Source organism: Trifolium pratense, linkage group LG6 (genome assembly GCF_020283565.1).
Source record: "Trifolium pratense cultivar HEN17-A07 linkage group LG6, ARS_RC_1.1, whole genome shotgun sequence".
Classification (NCBI taxonomy): domain Eukaryota; kingdom Viridiplantae; phylum Streptophyta; class Magnoliopsida; order Fabales; family Fabaceae; genus Trifolium; species Trifolium pratense.
In genome coordinates, this window is record NC_060064.1 from 42,692,051 (window position 1) to 42,711,234 (window position 19,184).

A 19,184-nucleotide genomic window follows, 5' to 3' on the forward strand; every position below is an offset into this window, starting at 1 on the left:
AGCAATGTTGTCACAGAGAAGTTTTGGGGGAGCAAGTGTTGAAATTCCTAATTCACCAAGAAGGTTAGTGAGCCACATTATTTCAGCAGTCGATGTTGCTACAGCTCTGTATTCGGCTTCAGTTGAGGACCTTGCCACTGTTTTTTGTTTCTTGGACAGCCACGATACAGGATTACCGCCGAAGAAGATTATGTATGCTGATGTAGAAGTTCTATCATCTGCATTACCTCCCCAATCTGCATCTGTGTAAGCCAACAAATTTGTTGTGGATGATTTTTGCAGCATAATACCAAAGTTAATGGTATTTTTCAGGTACCTTAGCAAACGCTTCAAGTGTTGAAGGTGAAGTGTAGTTGGCTTATGCATAAATTGAGATAATTTATTGATTGCAAATGATAGATCAGGCCTAGTAAGATTGAGATATTGTAATGCTCCAATGATCCTCCGAAAATGTGTTGCATCTGTTGGTGCATGTCCATCATGAAGTTGTAGATTGGCTGTGGAAGATAATGGTGTTGGTGATGGTTTCGCCCCCTCCATATCAAATTTCTCAAGTGTGTCCCTGATGTATTTGTGTTGAGAAAGGTAGAGACCATTTTTTACAGGAATCAATTCAACACCTAGAAAATAGTGAGGATAACCCATATTTTTGAGAGAGAACCTTTGTGATAAGGCTTCAATGAATGTAATCATGAATTGAGTATCATTTCCAGTAAGGAGGAGATCATCTACATACACCAGAAAATATATTTTAATACTGCCAGATGTAAATATAAACAATGACGGATCACTTTTGCTTGTAAAAAAACCATAAGAGTTGATGAAAGATTTCAAGGAATCGTGCCATGCACGTGGAGCTTGACGCAGTCCATAGATCGCTTTGTTCAATTTACACACATGATTGGGAAATTGAGCATTTTTAAATCCTGGAGGTTGAGCCATGAACACTTGTTCTGTGAGTGATCCTTGTAAGAACGCATTATTGACATCAAGTTGGTGCATTTGCCATGAATGACTCAAGGCAAGGGTTAAGACAACTTTGATGGTTTGAGGACGAACTACGGGGGCAAATGTCTCCTTAAAATCAATACCTTGGCACTGAGTAAACCCTTTCGCAACAAGGCGCGCTTTATAGCGAGATATTGATCCATCTGGGTTCCTTTTGATTCTAAAAATCCATTTGCAACCTACAACATTTTGACCATTTGTAGGTGGTACTAATGTCCAAGTACCATTGCCAATTAGTGCATCTAGCTCGGCAGAGATGGCTTGCCTCCAATGAGCATACTTCATAGCTTCCCTCACACTGGATGGTTCAAGGTTTTCAAGTAATGGATGTTTAGAAGCTGCAAATAGGCGTTTCGGTTTGAATATGTTGTGCTTGGATCTGGTTACAATCATGTCCCTGGTTGGTTTTTTAATTGGTGCAATAGGAGGTTGAATAGAAATATGAGGTCGAGAGTTTGAATGATTAGATGTGTTACCTGGTGAAGGAGTGAAGAGTACCTCTGTCTCAGGAACAACAGTAGAGTGGTCTATGGTTTGGTCATTAGTTACTTGTTGATGTAGTGATGAGTTTGATGTAGTTTCTTTATGTAAAGTTTGGGATTGAGGCGTGGCTGGGACAATAGTTGTTTGTTGTTGTGGTGATGAATGTGATGTGGTTTTTAGAGGTATAATTTGGTAAGGAGGCATGGAAATAATTGGATTAGGTGTATCAGCTGGGTCTGGTTTAGAGATGATGGTTTGGTAGGGAAATTGATGATCAAAAAAGGAGACATGTCGTGAGGTATATATTTTTTCTGTTATAGGATCAAGACAATGATATGCATATTGAGAAGCGGAGTAACCAATGAAAATGCATGGTTTGGATCTTGGTTGAAGTTTGTTTTTAGTGTAAGGTTTTAACCAGGGAAAACAAAGACAACCAAATGAGTGTAAGTGCAGAATGTTTGGTTTCGTTTTGTGTAGCACTTCATAAGGTGACTGCATATGAAGAACGGGTGTTGGTAACCTATTAATTAAATATGCCGCAGTAGTAAAGGCAAATGACCAAAATTTATGTGGTAAGTTGGCATGATGTAGTAGAGTGCGACCTGTTTCAACAATGTGTCTATGCCTTCGTTCAGCTGTGGCATTTAATTCCGGTGTGTGAGGTGGTGTTGTGAAATGTGATATTCCGTGTTGAGATAGAAAAGACTTTAATTTGAGAAATTCACCGCCATTATCAGAGTATAAGGAAACAATAGGTAAATTAAAGAACTTTTCTACTACACTTTTGAATTTTGGAAAGATAAATGAGACATCTGATTTATTTTTTAATAGATACAACCAAACATACTTGGAAAAATGATCTACAAAAACTAAATAATAAGAAAAATTATCTAAGGACCTAATGGGTGCAGGCCCCCATACATCAGTGTAGATAAGTTCAAGTGGTTTATAGCTTTTTAGACTGGACTCAGAGAAAGGCAGCTTGTGACTCTTTGAGCTTTCACACGAGATGCAAGGAAAGGTTGGACTCTGCTTTATTTGAAAATTAGATGTCAGATGTCTTTGGATTCTTTTAGAAGGGTGACCGAGGATATGATGCCAAGGAGGGGATGGTTGAGAAGTGGAATGAAGTGCTGTATGGGATGGTGGTGATGATGGTAGGCAATATAGACCATTCTTATGCTGTCCTCTGAGAAGTGGTACCTTGGTCTTCAGATCCTTAACCAAAAAACAATCAGAAAAAAATTCAACAGATATAGGATTAGTTTTGCATAATGAAGAAACAGATAATAAGTTTTGAGTGATAGAAGGAACATGAAAAACTTGTGGAAGGTGTAATGTGCAAGAGGGTGTTTTAAAAATTGTTTTTCCAGTGTGAGTGATAGGTAAAGCATTACCATCTCCTACAACAATCTGATCTGAGCCTTGATAAGGACTGGTGAGGTGCAGATTCTCAAGATCATGAGTCAGATGATGAGTTGCCCCTGAATCCATGATCCAAGAATTACCAATATTGGAGGATCTGTTCCTGACATGATGTGCAGCTGGTGCAGGCTTATTTCTTGGAGGATATCCATGCAGTCCATAACATACCTTTGCTGTATGTCCAGGTTTTTCACAAAATTGGCATCTGACTTTTTTGTAAGAGTTAGGATAGACTGGCCTTTGATTTGAGAAACTGTTGTTATTGTCTCCTGAGTGTTGACCTCTTTTTGGATAAATCATCTTTCCTTTTTGAGCAGCATTTGCAGTGATGACAGGAGAGGAATGTTCAGTGGCTTCATCCCTATGAAGGTAACTTTCAAAGTCAGTGAGGAGATCATGCAACTCCTCAAATGAGATCGACTTTTCTCTGGTGCGAATTGATGTTGCTACTTCCTTGTACTCAGGTCCTAAGCCATTCATTGTGTGAATGACTAAATCATCATCATCAATCGGAGAATTGATGATAGCAAGTTCATCAGCCACTGCCTTAATGGCATGGAGATACTCAGAGACTGACTTTGAGCCCTTATTGGATCGAGACAACTTTTCTTTAAGATGAATGATCCTGGACCTGGTCTTGCTTGCAAAAGTTTTGTTGAGAATGTCCCAAGCTTGCTTGGAATTCTTGACATTTCCAAGTAATGTGACCACACTTTGATCAACTGAGGAAATGATGGCATGGATGATGAATTGATCCTGGCGTTTCCAGTGAGAATAATCACCGTGAGTTTCTGCAGGACAAGGTTTTGTTCCATCAACAAAACCAATAAGGTCATGACCAACAAGCAAGGCATTCATGAGGACTTGCTAAGCAGGATAATTGTTGGCAGTAAGCTTAATAGAGTGTTGTGTATTGAGAGTAACAACAATTTTGTTGTTATCAGCAATGAGGTGATTGGTTGTATCAGTAGATGAAGTAGACATGGTGGAAAAAAAATTGGATCTTTATGCTGTTAAGCAGTAAGCGACTGATACCATATAAAGTAAAGGAATCAATGGTAATTGCATTAATTGAATTGAATGTTTACAATTTACAACAAGTCTTTATATAGACTGTGATGAGGCTCCTAGTGATAGGAATGAAGTAACAAATTCCTATGTATATGGAGCAGCTACTGCATAAGATTGAAACAATTAAATTCCTATGTATATGGAGTAAATATTGCATCTTTTGTTACTACTCCTTTAGTTGTGTATTAGATAAAACAACTCATGCTAATCTATGCCACGTCTAGTACAGCTCATGTTGAGCTATTAGAGGGAAGGAGAGAAATGGGATGTTTGAGCTTCTGTGTTGTTTACAGGAAGTGAAGGTGAGGAAAATGAGTGGTCTTGGTCTCCTTTTACAAAGAAGTAGGTCCCTTTACTCTTGTGTTGTTGCTGTCTCACGTGTTGTGATTAGGGGTGATCGCGGTGCGGTTTGGTTCGGTTTTGAGCATAAAAGTCATCCTAACCGCGAGATAAAAATGCATGCGGTTCGGTTTGGTTCGGTTGATTTTTAAAAAGTCATCCAAACCAAACCAAACCAAACCAATGCGGTTTGGATCGGTTCGGTTGGTGCGGTTTAAAACATAACGATTGTACCGAACAATTTTAAGCATAAAAAAAAAATAAAAAATTGAAGTTCCAAAATAACATTGTAGTACCAACAAAAATTATTTATCCAAAATAACATTATAGTAACTTACAATTTTAAATATATAAAAAAATTGAATTTTCAAAATAACATCACGGTACCGATAAAATTTGTTTATTTAAAATAACATTACAACACCAAAATAAAATTTCAGTACAAAAAATAAAAACAACTTGAAGTTCGAATAATTTGGTCGACTGACTTGGTAATTGGGCATGTATATTGGAATATAAATATATTTTCTTTTACGATATTGGAATATAAATATATAATAGTAACTTAATGCGGTTTTTGCGGTTATCCGCGGTTTTTGCGGTTTTTGCGGTTTGCGGTTTTGCGGTTTGCGGTTCAGTAAGAAAGCCATCCAAATACATCCAAACCAAATGCGGTTTTTGCGATTTTCGGTTTGGTTTGGTTCGATTTGCGGTTTTACTTTTGGATTGGTTCGGATACGATCACCCCTAGTTGTGATAATGAGGAGTGAAGGGAACATTTGTGGAAATTGCTTCTAATTCTTTCTTAAGTTATTTTAGTGTGGTCCTTTCTTTGCCAAATGCCAATAAATTGACATACATATCAACCCTTTATTACTACTTTACCATTCATCCACTTAATTCACACTTTCTTATTTCTATTCAGTGGAAATACTCCAATCATTATTCCTTATTGATGCTAATCCGATTTGGGGTTGTTACAGACTTCATCTACTTTATTTGGCAAAAATCGTTATTTCCAATTTAGAATTTTTTTAATTATTTATTGTCGGTTAATTTACATTATTGTGCTCCACCAAAAAATAGATATTCATGCACATTATTGTAAATTTCATAAAAAAAATCAAATATAGAATAAATCAAATAATTTATTGACCAGATTATTTTATATGAACAATGTCTATATTCATGTCTTGATTCAACTGAAACATTAAATATGGAAAGTTTTAATTATTAATCCACTAATTTTTGAAATATATTTAATTAAACCAATCCCAATTAATTATTAATATGATTAATTACTATTAAAGTCTGGAAACAAGACTCTACAAAAAAAAAAATTGGAAACAAGATCATTTTGTCCTATAATTTATCAGATAATCATTATTATTATTTTTGACAAACACAGACTTAACTAATCAGATAATTATTATAAAATTAATATTAAATCATATTTACAATTTCGATGTTCTTCCTATTTCGACCTTTATTCTAATTTCTGACAATTTACGGAGAATGAATATTTCACACGATTATTTTACAACATACGGGGAATGAATATTTAATTTACACGAACTTTTGATAGAATTTTACATGATTATATAATTTTATCCTATGTAAATAATAGTTGAGATGATAGTTCAGGAACATAAATTTAACTTCGTAAAATCAAGGAAATTAATTTGTCTTTTTCCCCAAATGTTTTTTAAATATTTTTATGGAAATTTAACACAATAATTATTTTAAATGATTAAATAATAAAAAAAGTTAGAGTTGCGACTGGCAAAAAAAATAACATGGGAGTGAAAGATCACTCTCCACCCTGCTTCCCTTTTAAAATCATTAAAAAAGTATTATTTTTTATATTTAAATAAATTACATTAAATAAAAAAAAATAATTTTATAAATAATTAAAAAATCACAAAATAATAAAATTTTAATAATTTATATTTTCCATTGAACATTAACCCGTGCAATCGCACGGGTAAGTTAAACTAGTTTTTGTTAAAAAGAGTCTATGCATTTTTTTCAACCTTATGTTTATCCTAATCCTTAATTTTTCCATTGATGAACATCTTTCTCCGGACTTTAAGGCATTTAGTAGCATAGGTTTAGAATTTCTTCTTTCGTCATTTGTCAAACTAAAAAGCACTCATTTATTCTTTTTAGAAAGTGAAAGATTTGTAATTAATGTGCATCATTAAAGCAACAACGAAATTGTATTTTTCAAAAGAGGAAAAAAAAAAACTTTAGAAAATTGATGAAGCTGAAACTACTTATGCTTGAATTACGATTGAGATGAAGCTGAAGCTACTTATGCCTGAATTGACTCTGAACCACGTTAAACTATGGTGGAAAAAAATTTAGAGATCTTCATCACATTTTAAAAAATATAAATAAATTATGTGATTTTCATCTTTCAATGGAGGAAAAAAGGGAAGAAAAAATGGAGAAAGAAAGATAAAATTTTATGATCTAGAAATTTTTAAAACTTTTTGGGGACTTTACTTTGGTCCCATACTGGTTGGGGACTTTACTTTGGTCCATACTAATTTTATTTTATTTTTTATTTATTTTTTTGACAAATGGTCCCATACTAATCTCGTAACTCTTGTTGTCCACATAATCAAAGCAGCATTACTAATTATGTTCGGTTTGATTAGTAAAAGATATAAGGCTTAATTACTAAATTGGTTTCTTAAAGACATTTTTGGTTTCAAATTGGTCCCTTAAAGAAAAAAAAGACCCAAATTGGTCCCTTAAAGATTTTGCCGTTAAACATTTTGGTTCTTTCCGTCCAAAAACTGTTAATTTGTACAGGTGGCAAACTGAGTGCTTACGTGGCATACAATGACTAAGCAAAAAAATAGGTGATTGTGTATTTAACTTTCCTTGTTGATTTTAATTAAAAAAAATTAGGGTTCTTCATCTTCATCTTCATCCATTCTCTTCTTCTTCTACATTCCAATCTTCTTCTTCTTCTTCTTCTTCTTCTTCTTCTTCTTCTTCTTCTTCTTCTTCTTCTTCTTCTTCTTCTTCTTCTTCTTCTTCTTCTTCTCTCATCGAAACTTGTCTTGTGGCACAAAAAATGACAAGCACCAGTGATAGCTCGTTTGCACAGCGCAGGAAGGTTGAAACAAGTGGAAGAAGTTTAATTGGGAACACTGGATCTATAAGTTCGGTCATTAGGAGACAACCACAACACTGCAAATGTGATGAAGTTGCTATATTACGAACTGTTAAAGACATTTCAAGTCGTAATTTTGAGAAAAAGTTTTGGGGATGTAGAAATTGGAGACATGATGGTGATGCAGGTTGCAGCTTCTTTAAGTGGTTTGATGATGATATTGTTGATGAACGTGATTTAAAGATTGCAAGGCAAAAGAAGAAAAATGGAAAGTTGAAGAATGAAGTTTATGTGCTCAAAAATGAATTCGTCATAACTCAAAAATGGCTAAAGATTTCAACTGGTTTTGGGTGTTTATGTTTTGGAATTATCTTGGTCTTAGTGACCATTATCTTGTATAGTGGTAGATTCATTTCCAACCCATCTATGTATTTGAGGTAGTTTATGTCATTATGTAATGAATGAAGTTTGTGTAATTTATGAAGTAATTTATGCATAATGTAATGAGGTTTATGTATTTGAGGTAGTTTATGTCATAACAATTAATGGAGTTATATGCCTCCTAATATTTCAATGTTATTGATTCGATGAAAAATTGTTGTGTTTAGTTAATTGATGTTATATATGGATTTGTTTTGCTTTATGCACAATTTAATTTGGCATGGTTACTACTTTTGCTTTAAATGAACAAATTTGGGACTATAACCAAATGTGCGCAAAATTTTGAGACCAAAGATTGAGAGCAAAATATTGAGACCAAAGACTTTCAATTACATTAACTTGGTTTCTCAAATACATCATAACAATTAATCAAAAGATTGAGACCATATATACTAAGGTTCTCAGATACATGATAACCATCATACAAAAGATTGAGACCATATATAATAAGGTTCTCAGATACATGATAGCCATTAAACAAAAGATCGAGACCATATATACTAGGTTCTCAATTACATCATATCAGCTGACTAAATATATACTAAGATTGAGGGCATATAAACAAAAGATCGAGACCATATATACTAGGTTCTCAATTACATCATATCAGCTAACAAAATATAACAGACACAAAACATCATAAACTTCAAATTCTCCATGTTGGTTGTGTTGAAGTTTGGTCTCTTCTCTTAAAAGGAAATTTCTGTCTGTTGTTGGTTGTGACTTGTGGCTGGGTTGCTGCAGGCCTGGCTTGTTCATTCTTCTTTCTTTTTGTTGAAGAAGGAGCTGCAGGCTTGTCTTGTTGGTTCTTCCTTTTTTTGAAGCAGTCTTGCCTTGGGCTGATGCAGAAGCTTGTGTTGAGGCAGGTTGTCTTGCAGAAGCAGCAGCAGCAGGTTGTCTTGCAGAAGCAGAAGCAGAAGCAGGTTGTCTTGTTGCAGAAGCAGAAGCAGCAGCAGTAGGTTGTCTTGCAAAAGCAGGAGGTTGTGCAAAAGCAGAAGCAGCAGGTTGTGTTGTAGCAGAAGGTGCTTATGATGTACTAGGTTGTGTTGTAGCAGGTGGTGCTTGTGGTGGTGGTGGTTGTTTGCAAGTTTGTTTGTTGTGACCAAGTCTTTTACAATTACCACAAACAATTCCATGAAAAGCTCTCTTCATATTTCCATCATCCTTTTTCAATTCATCAGCTTCCTTGTTCCTCTTTTTTTTAGGTCTGCCAGGTTGCCTTTTTATTGGTGGTGGTTGAAGGTCGGTAAACCGAGTTCTTACCCATACATTTTGACCATTTGTTGGGTAGATCATTGGTTGATAGCAAGCTTCATATGTTTCTTTTCTGAAGTAGTCAGGTACATATTGACCTGGATCAATTTCCATTTCTCTCATACAAGCTATTGCATGTCTACAAGGTAAGCCTGTCAACATCCATTTTCTGCAAGAGCATTCCCTTGTTCCAAGACTAACAGAAAATTGGTCACCACTAGCTGAAATGTGTCTAACTTCAAACAATTCATAACCAGCAGGCCTAACCAAAAAATGATAAGTAAAATATAAGTCCTCAACAATTATACCTAGTAAACTATAAGTCATCAACAATTAGACCTAGTAAACTATAAGTCATCAATATATAGACCTAGGTAATATTCATTATATGAGAAAATAAGTCATTAACAATTATACCTGACCATCCAATTGTTGCTGAATGATGTCTCTCTTTCAAGCTTCTTTTTTATGTTTGGTAGAATGCTTTCAACATATCTCCCAATTTTTTGTCTCTTGGTTTCCCATCTCTCCATCATATACACTCTAATTTCTTCAAGCATTGTCACTATAGGCTTGGCTCTTGCACCAACAATCACTGAGTTGAAAGCTTTAGACATGTTGTTGACCAATGTGTCACATTTTGCCTCAGGTGTGAAATATGATTTGCTCAAATGTCTTGGTGGTATTTTGATTAAATGATTGAATGCCTCAATATTTATAGTCTTGATCTCTTGCATCTCCCTATGCCATGCATTAACATAAGTTGCATTTGCAGCCTTCCACATCAATTCCTTTAATTTCTTTCCAGGAAATTTCTTTTTGAAATTATTGTACAAGTGTCTGACACAAAATCTGTGGGCAACACCTGGAAGTAACTCATCCATTGCTGGAAGTAGTCCCTACAACAAGAAAGCAATTCAATTGTTTTAAATAGGAACATTATAGTAAATAACATCAATACAGTAAATACAAAAGTGTTTATGTAATTACCTTTTGTTGGTCACTTATGAAAGTGATTAAAGAACAAGCTCTTGTGCCTCCTAAGTCATATGGTTAACAGCTCCAAAAACCATTTCCAAGTCTTTTTTGTTTCACCCTCAACCACATCAATTGCAATGGGTAGCATTTGATCATTAGGGTCTCTTCCAATTGCAGCTAGTATTTGACCACCATAATATCCTTTAAGAAATGCCCCATCTAAACAAATTATCGGCCTACAAATTAAAAAACTTTCCTTACATCCCTTGAAACAAATGTAAGCCCTTTGGAAATGTGGACACAAAGGCCTTTCAGGATGTTCCAAGTCAGCCTCATCACCTTGAAATGGTGTAGTAGTGACTATAACTGTTGAACCACGGTTTGATCTTAGTAATTCATGGGAGTAATCATAAAACCTAGTGTATTGTTCTCTAAATGACCCATCTACTAAATCAAAAGCAATACCCCTGGCTTTAGATGCTTTGCTCTTAGATATCTTTAAATTCCATTTTTGTTGTGTTTTCTCCATAATATCAATCAATTTCAAATTGGGATTCTCTTTAACCTTCTTATGTAATCTTTTTCCCAACCATTTGGCACTAAGCATTTTGACCTTAGGTTCCCTATTACACTTATGCTCATCTTTAACAAACATCAATTGCCAAGTTTCTTGCCCTGGAATATGTGAACAGTAAGCAGACCATACACAACCACTTTTACAAATCAGCCTTATCCTCTTCTTGTCATTCTTCTTATATTTAATAGCTCTTTGAGACTGGATTGCATAACATCTTATTGCTTCTTGAAACTCTTCTTTACAAGCAAAGTACATTCCAGACTCCCACTTATAATCTCGGCAATTTGTAATTACTAGGCCTTTCTGTGTCATGCTCATCTTCATCCTCACTACCCTCAACTTCATTCTCAATGTCACTGTCAGTTCCAGTATCTAGCACATCACTATTATAATCCTCAATATCACTCAATCCTCCAACAAATGCTTTATATTTACTTTTGTCAATATTCCCAACATCTTCTTGTTCAAATAACTCATCACCTTGTGCAGTTTGTTGTGCACCTTGAACAACAGACGTATTATATATATTGGAGTTATTATTCTTCTTTTTTGGTCTTCCCTTCTTGCTTGTTGGTTTGCTAACATTACACTCTTGCCTCACTTTCTTACCTTTCTTTCCCTTTCCCTTGGTCATAGGTTCATCAACAACATTTTCATCCACAACAGTCTCAAAGTTATCTTCAAGCAAACAATCTTCTTCTGAATCATCAAAGTGTATTCCCAGGGCACTATCTTCACTGTCTTCCTCATACTCAACTTCATTTATCCAATCATCAATAACATCATCATCAATTCTCACACATTTCCCTTTATCAGTCACTTGTTCTCCCTCAGTAGGGCCAACCTTATCTCCCTCAGTAGGGCTAGTTGGGCCAGTTTCATTGACTCCCTCACTTGGCCCATTATCATTTAAGTCATTAGTTGGACCATTTTCATTTACTCCCTCAGCAGACCCATTTCCATTACTCCCTCAGCAGACCCATTTTCATTTACCCCCTCAATAGGCCCATATTCAATCGCTTCAATAAACTCAGGCTCAGCCATTGGATGCACAAGATATAGCTGGATTCTTCCATCCATTCGTGCTATATTTTTCATTCTATTTGCATCCATATCATCCTCCAACAAAACCAACTCATTTACATCTTGTGGGTCATAAAACCACATTGTGTCTATACTTGGGTATTTCAATTTCTTCTTAATCTCTCCAACAAACTCAAAATATGAAAAATAATCTTCATCAACAAACCAAGTTACATCTGCTCCAACATACCCATTATGATCAAACTCTTCAAACCAACCCCCATGGTGTACCACCACCTCCAATCTATCACCCATGAATAATACACACCACACCTAATAAAATAACACTCAAAATAAACAGACGGACCACAACAACAAGAAGACAACAAAATTCCAAAACATAAGACAACAAACACAGAACCCTAAATCATAAACAAACACTAAAACCATAAATAAACTAGCAACAAGAAGAAGACAACAAAAGACAACAAAATTCCAATAAGAATCTTAAACAATTCGAAATCTAAAACAGAAAAGAAACAAACACAAAACCCTAAATAATTTTACTGCAAACACATAAACACATAATTAAACATAAAAAAGATCGATTTCTAACCTGGTTGTGCAGTGTCTCCTTCGATTCACCTTCGATTCTTTTTTTCCGTTCGATTCGCCGTCGTTCGCATTCGTCGTCTCGTCGTCTTTGCAATGCTTCTGAGATGAGTTCCTTCGTTCCTTCGTTCAAATCGTTTTCCTTTTGTTTTGTTTGTATACTTTTTTTTTTTATTTTAAATTTTAACTTTAAGTTTTTTTTTTAACTTAAATGATTTACCTAGTAAACATCCATGTAAGCAACCATGTAAGCAGCCATGTAAGCACTCAGTTTGCCACATGTACAAATTAACAGTTTCTGGACGGAAAGGACCAAAATGTTTAACGGCAAAGTCTTTAAGGGACCAATTTGGGCATTTTTTTCTTTAAGGGATCAATTTGAAACCAAAAATGTCTTTAAGGGACCAATTTAGTAATTAAGCCAAGATATAAGTATCGGATAGATGTATAGAATAATCAAACAAAATATTTAAGGTATTAGTGTATAAAATATTATTTTAGTATTTTAGACACTTTATATAAATGAAAAAAGTTATGTTGTGATTTAGTAAGAGACAATAAATTTAGTATTTGTCTGGTCTCTTGACACTCAATTTATCCGGTTTCAAGAATAAGTTGAAGTTGTCTTGTCTAGTCCCTTATTTTTTAGCGAGTAAATAAGTTAGTCATTGAATTTTCACCGATCAATCAAATTCGTCCTGAATTTTTCAAAATAGCTAAAACATCATGAATTTGCGAAAATAATATCAAATCAGTCTCTCCGTCAACTTGAAATGTTAACGGTGCTTATGTGTGAAGTTAACTGCTCACATCCTTCCACGTCAACAACCACATTTTAATAGACGAATTTGATTGATTTTGAAATTTGGTCGTTAAATATTTCACTATTCGCAATGGCTCAAAAACTTGAAACGGCCATTTCTTTCCCAATTAAAACATTGTGAGACAATATTTTATATTGAATATACCTTATGAAATCTTCTGACCCGTTTGGTTCTATTAAAATAAAATGAGAAGAAATAAAATGACGCAAACCAATATATGAACCTGAATTGAAGTTGGTGTAAATCTTTGTTTTTGCTGGTAACCAAAGGAAAGAGAATGTTAAATATATTTTAAAAAAGAAAAAAGAGTTTTTTTTTTTTAATAAAAACAAGAAAAAGAAGAGACAATGATCGGAGTAAAGTGAGTAAGTGGCATACACATACAAAAACAGTACTAGGAGCTTACACACAAGACTCTGAAAGAGAACAAGCAAGTAGAATCTTAGCTGGATGCAAGAACACACACTCCCCAAAATCTACTCCCCTTATTCAAACCACCATCATCATAAATTCAACCTTTTCACACACATGGTTACTACCTTTTCAACATTTTTCAACACTAACAAGTAAAGTAGTACTCCCTAACACTGTACTAACACTGTAATACACTTTCACCTCTTCTTCACCTCTTCTTCCATTACTACTTCTCCCATTTTCTTCTCTCTTCAAAGTTAAACCCTCATTCATTCATTCACTTCAAACAACACTAACAAAAATGAAAACCTTGTTCTTATCCTTTTTGTTTATCTTCTTATTCTTCTTCTCCCCACAAGCATCTCAACATTTTCTCTTTCACAACAACAATAGAAGAATCCTTCATGAACCCTTTGTTCCATTAAACTCTCTCCCTCCATCTCAACCACCAAAATCACAACAACCACAACCACTTCATTCTCCACCTTCAACCTCAAACACCAAACACCCATTTTCCACTACCATTCCCACTGACTACAACAACCCAAATCAAGACCAAAACCCAAACCAAAACCCAAACCCAAACGAATCACCATTTTTCCCAAACTACCCTCTTTCACCGCCACCACCATCCCCACTCACTTTTGCTACATTTCCAGCAAACATCTCTGCCCTAATACTTCCTCACACCCCCCAACCAGCTTCCTCATCTAACAAACTCCTCCCTATAGCACTCTCCGCTACTGCCATTGCTGCTGTCGTTGTTACCGTCTCAGCTTTCCTTTACTTCCGCCGACGTTTCCATAACCGTCGGACTTCCATCGACAACAAAACCCTAAGATCTGACAGTAGCCTTGAGCTTTTCCCGCGCAATGTCGAAACCGCCGGCGATGTTGCCGGAAATGCTTCCGATTTTCTCTACCTCGGAACAGTTGTTAACTCGCGCCGAATCGATGAAGCTCCTCGCGGTGGAAGTTCGGTGTCTCGGAAACTTGAATCGCCGGAGCTCCGTCCTCTTCCGCCGTTAGTGCGGCTTCCCGCACCTCCACTACCACCGCCGAAGAGTGACGAGAGCGACTCAGATGAAGAAGATGAGGAATTTTACTCGCCGAGAGGCTCCTCTCTTGGCGGCCTAGAAAGCTCCGGAGGAACCGGTTCATCTTCCCGGCGAGTGTTCTCCACCATTGCCGCCGTAAGAAGCGGCGAATCAAGCTCAATTTCATGCTCTTCTGCTTCTTTCGGTTCGCCGGAGAATTCTCTTTCCGTCAGTCTGTCACCGCCGGCGAGTTCCAGTCCCCGGAGAACACGACAAAAATCACCTGAAACCACACCATCACACAACACCGTTACCACTACCTCATCAGTAATTCACAACCAACACGTGCAATTCAGTTCTTCTTCATCACGTTCAACACCAGAGAGAGATTTTGATGAAGAGAAAGATAAAGAAAAAGAAAAGGCTTCTTCTATATCAACAAATGCACATTCAAAATCATCATCATTGTCATTACAAGAGAGATTTATGGAGAACAATGAGAATGCTTCTTTATCAGAACAACCACAAAGGCAATCTAATGCTTCATCTTCAGTTTTTTCTCTTCCTTCTTCACCTGAGAAAATGATGCATCATCAAGCTTTTGATCAATCTCCGAGAATGTCAAGTGTTTCGGACGGGTCAAAGTTACATGGTCTGTCGTCATTGCCTCTGTCACCCGCCCTACTTTCATCGCCGGAAACCGAGAGAGGAGGGTTTAGCTGCAATTCAAACCGATGGGGAACATTTTCTTATGCCGTGCCTGCGCCACAGAGGAAGCATTGGGAGATTCCGCATCCTGCGAAGCCAATTGCTTCACCACCACCTCCTCCTCCTCCTCTGCCGCGGCCGCGGCAGAGGAGGCATTGGGAAATGTCAGCAACCTCGGCAATTGTTGATCAGCCTCGATCTAGTTTGATGCCACCTGAGTTACTACCTCCTTCGAGGCCTTTTGTGTTGCAAAACCAAACAAGCAATGAGTGTTTAAGGGAAATTGAAGAGAATTCGAAACCTAAATTGAAGCCATTGCATTGGGACAAAGTGAGAACAAACTCTGACCGTGAAACGGTGTGGGATCAGATGAATTCCATGTCGTTTAAGTAAGATTCCCGATTCCCGATTCTCATTAATTAATAGTTATGCCTATCTTTATGTTGGTCACTTTTATTAGCCTTGTAGGTGTATCTTAGATAATTTGGTATTTGCTTCAAATTAGATATAAGATTTCATGTCAGTGTTTGTTTTTCATACTAGTTTTGATATAAATGTTTGTCTTGAATGCTTCACGAATGTGGTTTTAAGTTGTGACTTGTGAGGGACACTTAGGCCGCTATTTGGATAAATAGTTTAATTAAACACTTATAACATGTCATAAGTTGTTTCCATAAGCTTAAACAATCACGTAGATAGCTGAGTAGTTGAAAATTCTTGTGTATATGACTATATGCTGCAATTGGTGTTCTTGAACTAAGAAAAATGAATTGGGTTGGATGCAGATTGAATGAGGAAATGATTGAGACATTGTTTGTAGTGAACACATCAAACCAAAAACCCAAGGATGCTGCTCCATGGTCTGTTCTTCCCCTGCCAAATCAGGATGGAAGAGTACTAGATCCGAAAAAGTCTCAAAATATTGCAATCTTGCTCAAGGCTCTTAATGTCACAATAGAAGAAGTGTGTGAAGCACTTTTAGAAGGTATATTCTCATTCCTGCATTAGGTTTTGGCTTTCATTTTCTGTAGTTTTTGTATCGGATAAGTAGTTATTGATTAGGCACCTAGTTAAGTTGTAGTCCTTGTTCATAGTACAATCATAAGGGATGGTGATTAAGTATTAGCTGTAATTCAAGCATCCACCTTCAAATATTTTACCTTGGATACTGATATTGAAACTAAATTTACTTTTTCTCAGGTAGTAGTGATACACTTGGCGCAGAACTACTTGAAAGCTTGTTAAAAATGGCACCAAGCAAGGAAGAAGAGTGTAAATTGAAGGAACATAAAGATGACTCACCAACTAAGCTTGATCATGCTGAGAAATTTTTGAAGGCAGTGCTTGATATACCTTTTGCATTTAAAAGGATCGAAGCAATGCTTTACATGGTCAATTTTCAATCTGAAGTAGAGTATCTTAGAAAATCATTTCAAACTCTAGAGGTAGTCACTTAAACTGTCCATGATTTATTCATTTATTCGAGGATAAGCAGAATCTAGTATTTTCCAATCTCATGTATGAAATTGGTGCTTTTGCAGGCTGCCTGTGAAGAACTGCGGAATTGTAGAATGTTCTTGAAGCTTCTAGAGGCTGTACTTAAAACTGGGAACCGCATGAATGTGGGAACAAATCGTGGTGATGCAGAGGCCTTCAAGCTCGATACACTTCTAAAATTGGCTGATGTAAAAGGTGCGGATGGGAAAACCACTCTACTTCATTTTGTCGTACAGGAAATTATTAGAACTGAAGGCGCTCGTCACTCTGGTACTTATCAAATTACAAGCTCTACTTTAACCGAGGATGTTCAGTGTAGGAGACTAGGCCTACAAGTTGTGTCCAATCTGAGTTCAGAGCTATCAAATGTAAAGAGGGCTGCTACTATGGATTCCGAAGCTCTCAGCGGCGATCTCTTTAAACTTTCCAAAGGAACTACAGATATAGCTGGAATTGTGCAGTTAATCGAAAAGCTGGGGTCTGATGAAAGCAGCCTGAAATTTACAGAATCAATGAACAAATTCATTAGAATGGCTGAGGAGGAAATTCTGAAAATTCAAGCTCAAGAAAGTGTTACTATGACCCTTGTGAAGGAGATTACTGAATATTTTCACGGAAACTTAGCAAAGGAAGAAGCTCATCCATTCAGAATCTTCTTAGTTGTAAGAGATTTTGTAGCCGTTCTTGACAGGGTCTGCAAAGAAGTTGGTATGGTAAACGAGCGGACTGCGGTTAGTTCAGGTCATAAATTTCCTATTCCGGTTAATCCAATGCTTCCGCAACCTCTTCCTGGATTATATGGGAGGAAAGATTGTAGTAACTCTTCAGATGATGAAAGTCCATCACCTTAGCTAAATGTATTCTGTTTATGTAGATTATATAGAGAAAAATGAGAGTAGGATATGTACCATAACTCTATAAGGTTGTAGTAGCTTGTAAATAGAGCTTTTCAATTTGGAGAGAATCTTTGTTATCAATTGGGATTAACAAACAATCAAACTTCAAAATGTTGTTTTGCAAAAGGTTTTTTCAGCTACAATGTTTTTTTATTGGAAAATGTTAACATGTGCACCAAAGGCACATGTTAAGGAAGCAAAAGTAGAAATAATATTTTGAAATATGTGCATTTAACTTCTTAAGCATTAATTTTTTTTTTAACAATAAATGTAATTTTCTATATTTAGAACCTTAACATGTGCCTTTTATGCACATGTTAACATGACCCTTTTTTATTTTGTTGCTAAATCACGGTCTCATACATTAGATTATATTCCTTCTGGAGTAAGCAAATGCGAATAGGAGCTATCGTGAGGAATGTTTGATACTATCATAGTGAATTTGTTAAAAGGGTGTTGTTAACATGTGCATATAGGACACATGTTAATGTATCTTAATATAGAAATTTAACTTTTAATGATACAAAAATTTAATGCTTGAAAAATTAAAATTTAATGTTTTAACATTTAATACTTTCTATTTTTGCTTCCTTAACATATACTTTTGGTGCGCATGTTAACATTCTCCTTGTTAAAATTAGAGTGAGCTACCGTGATTTAGCAAAAAGATACAAAGCGGCGACAAAATGATTCTAACAAATTCACTCTGATATCAGATAATATATATCAAAGCTTCCTTCTATATTTTGCAACTGATTTTGTCATTTCTTTATCAATGACAAAATATATAGAATAAAGAAACAATCTTTCATTTCGAGGAGGATGCAATTGTGTATTGTAGTAAGGGGCTCAAGGAACTCAAGCCTCGTGATAAAATGGGACCCATCATTTTTTAATTGTTCAATCAATTTTCTTTGCTAATAATTTATGTTGTTCCAACTTCCAACTTCTTTTTTTCTGACAAAGTTGTTCAAACTGGTATTTGAGCCTTGGAACACTCTCAAATTGGCCAAATGAAACTTACTATAATTCGTTGTTTTTTCGATTATATTCCTTCTTTCAAACATACTCCTCCCTGAATATTTAATTTAGTAAAGTCCCTGAATTAGGCCTGACACAAACCCAAAATATACTTTAAAAATTGACTGAATAATGAAATCGATTATCGAAATTGTAACATAGGACATTATATGATACTTAACATTTTTGTATTTTTTGACGGACATATTGTTAAGAATATAGATCCTTAGTTAATCAGTAAGAGTTAGTTGATAGGTTACTAAGTTGGTTAGGTGGTTAGAAAGTTAGTTAGGGAGTTAGTTACTCCAAATAGTCCTATAAATAAGCTACTCCATTGTACATTTTACTCATTCTTTTATCAATCTATATTCATTCAATATGAATTTCTATGAGTATCTTCCTCATGAATACTCTTATGCACTCTATCTTGCCGACATCTATGATCTTT

The 19,184-nt window shown here is 35.7% G+C and overlaps 2 protein-coding genes across 2 annotated transcripts; one reads left to right on the plus strand and one right to left on the minus strand.

Moving 5' to 3' along the window:
* Positions 1–10,196: 10,196 nt before the first annotated feature.
* On the minus strand, positions 10,197–10,961 carry LOC123892307. The gene has a single exon (XM_045942100.1). The coding sequence runs from the start codon at positions 10,959–10,961 to the stop codon at positions 10,197–10,199; it is 765 nt and encodes a 254-aa protein (XP_045798056.1).
* A 2,562-nt stretch (positions 10,962–13,523) lies between these two features.
* LOC123889433 (formin-like protein 1) lies at positions 13,524–17,842 on the plus strand. Its single transcript, XM_045938772.1, has 4 exons — positions 13,524–15,712; positions 16,109–16,308; positions 16,524–16,768; positions 16,865–17,842. Exons 1-4 carry the CDS (start codon positions 13,881–13,883, stop codon positions 17,669–17,671), a joined length of 3,084 nt encoding a protein of 1,027 aa, XP_045794728.1. The 5' UTR covers positions 13,524–13,880; the 3' UTR covers positions 17,672–17,842.
* The last annotated feature ends 1,342 nt before the right edge of the window (positions 17,843–19,184 follow it).

What these genes read in the sequence shown, in the direction of transcription:
- LOC123892307 (XM_045942100.1), bottom strand. Translation starts at nt 10,961, where the DNA reads ATGTACTTTGCTTGTAAAGAAGAGTTTCAAGAAGCAATAAGATGTTAT.
- LOC123889433 (XM_045938772.1), top strand. Translation starts at nt 13,881, where the DNA reads ATGAAAACCTTGTTCTTATCCTTTTTGTTTATCTTCTTATTCTTCTTC. An exon ending in ATGAATTCCATGTCGTTTAA is followed by an intron (nt 15,713 to 16,108) that starts GTAAGATTCCCG and finishes GGTTGGATGCAG; the next exon opens with ATTGAATGAGGAAATGATTG. An exon ending in GTGTGAAGCACTTTTAGAAG is followed by an intron (nt 16,309 to 16,523) that starts GTATATTCTCAT and finishes ACTTTTTCTCAG; the next exon opens with GTAGTAGTGATACACTTGGC.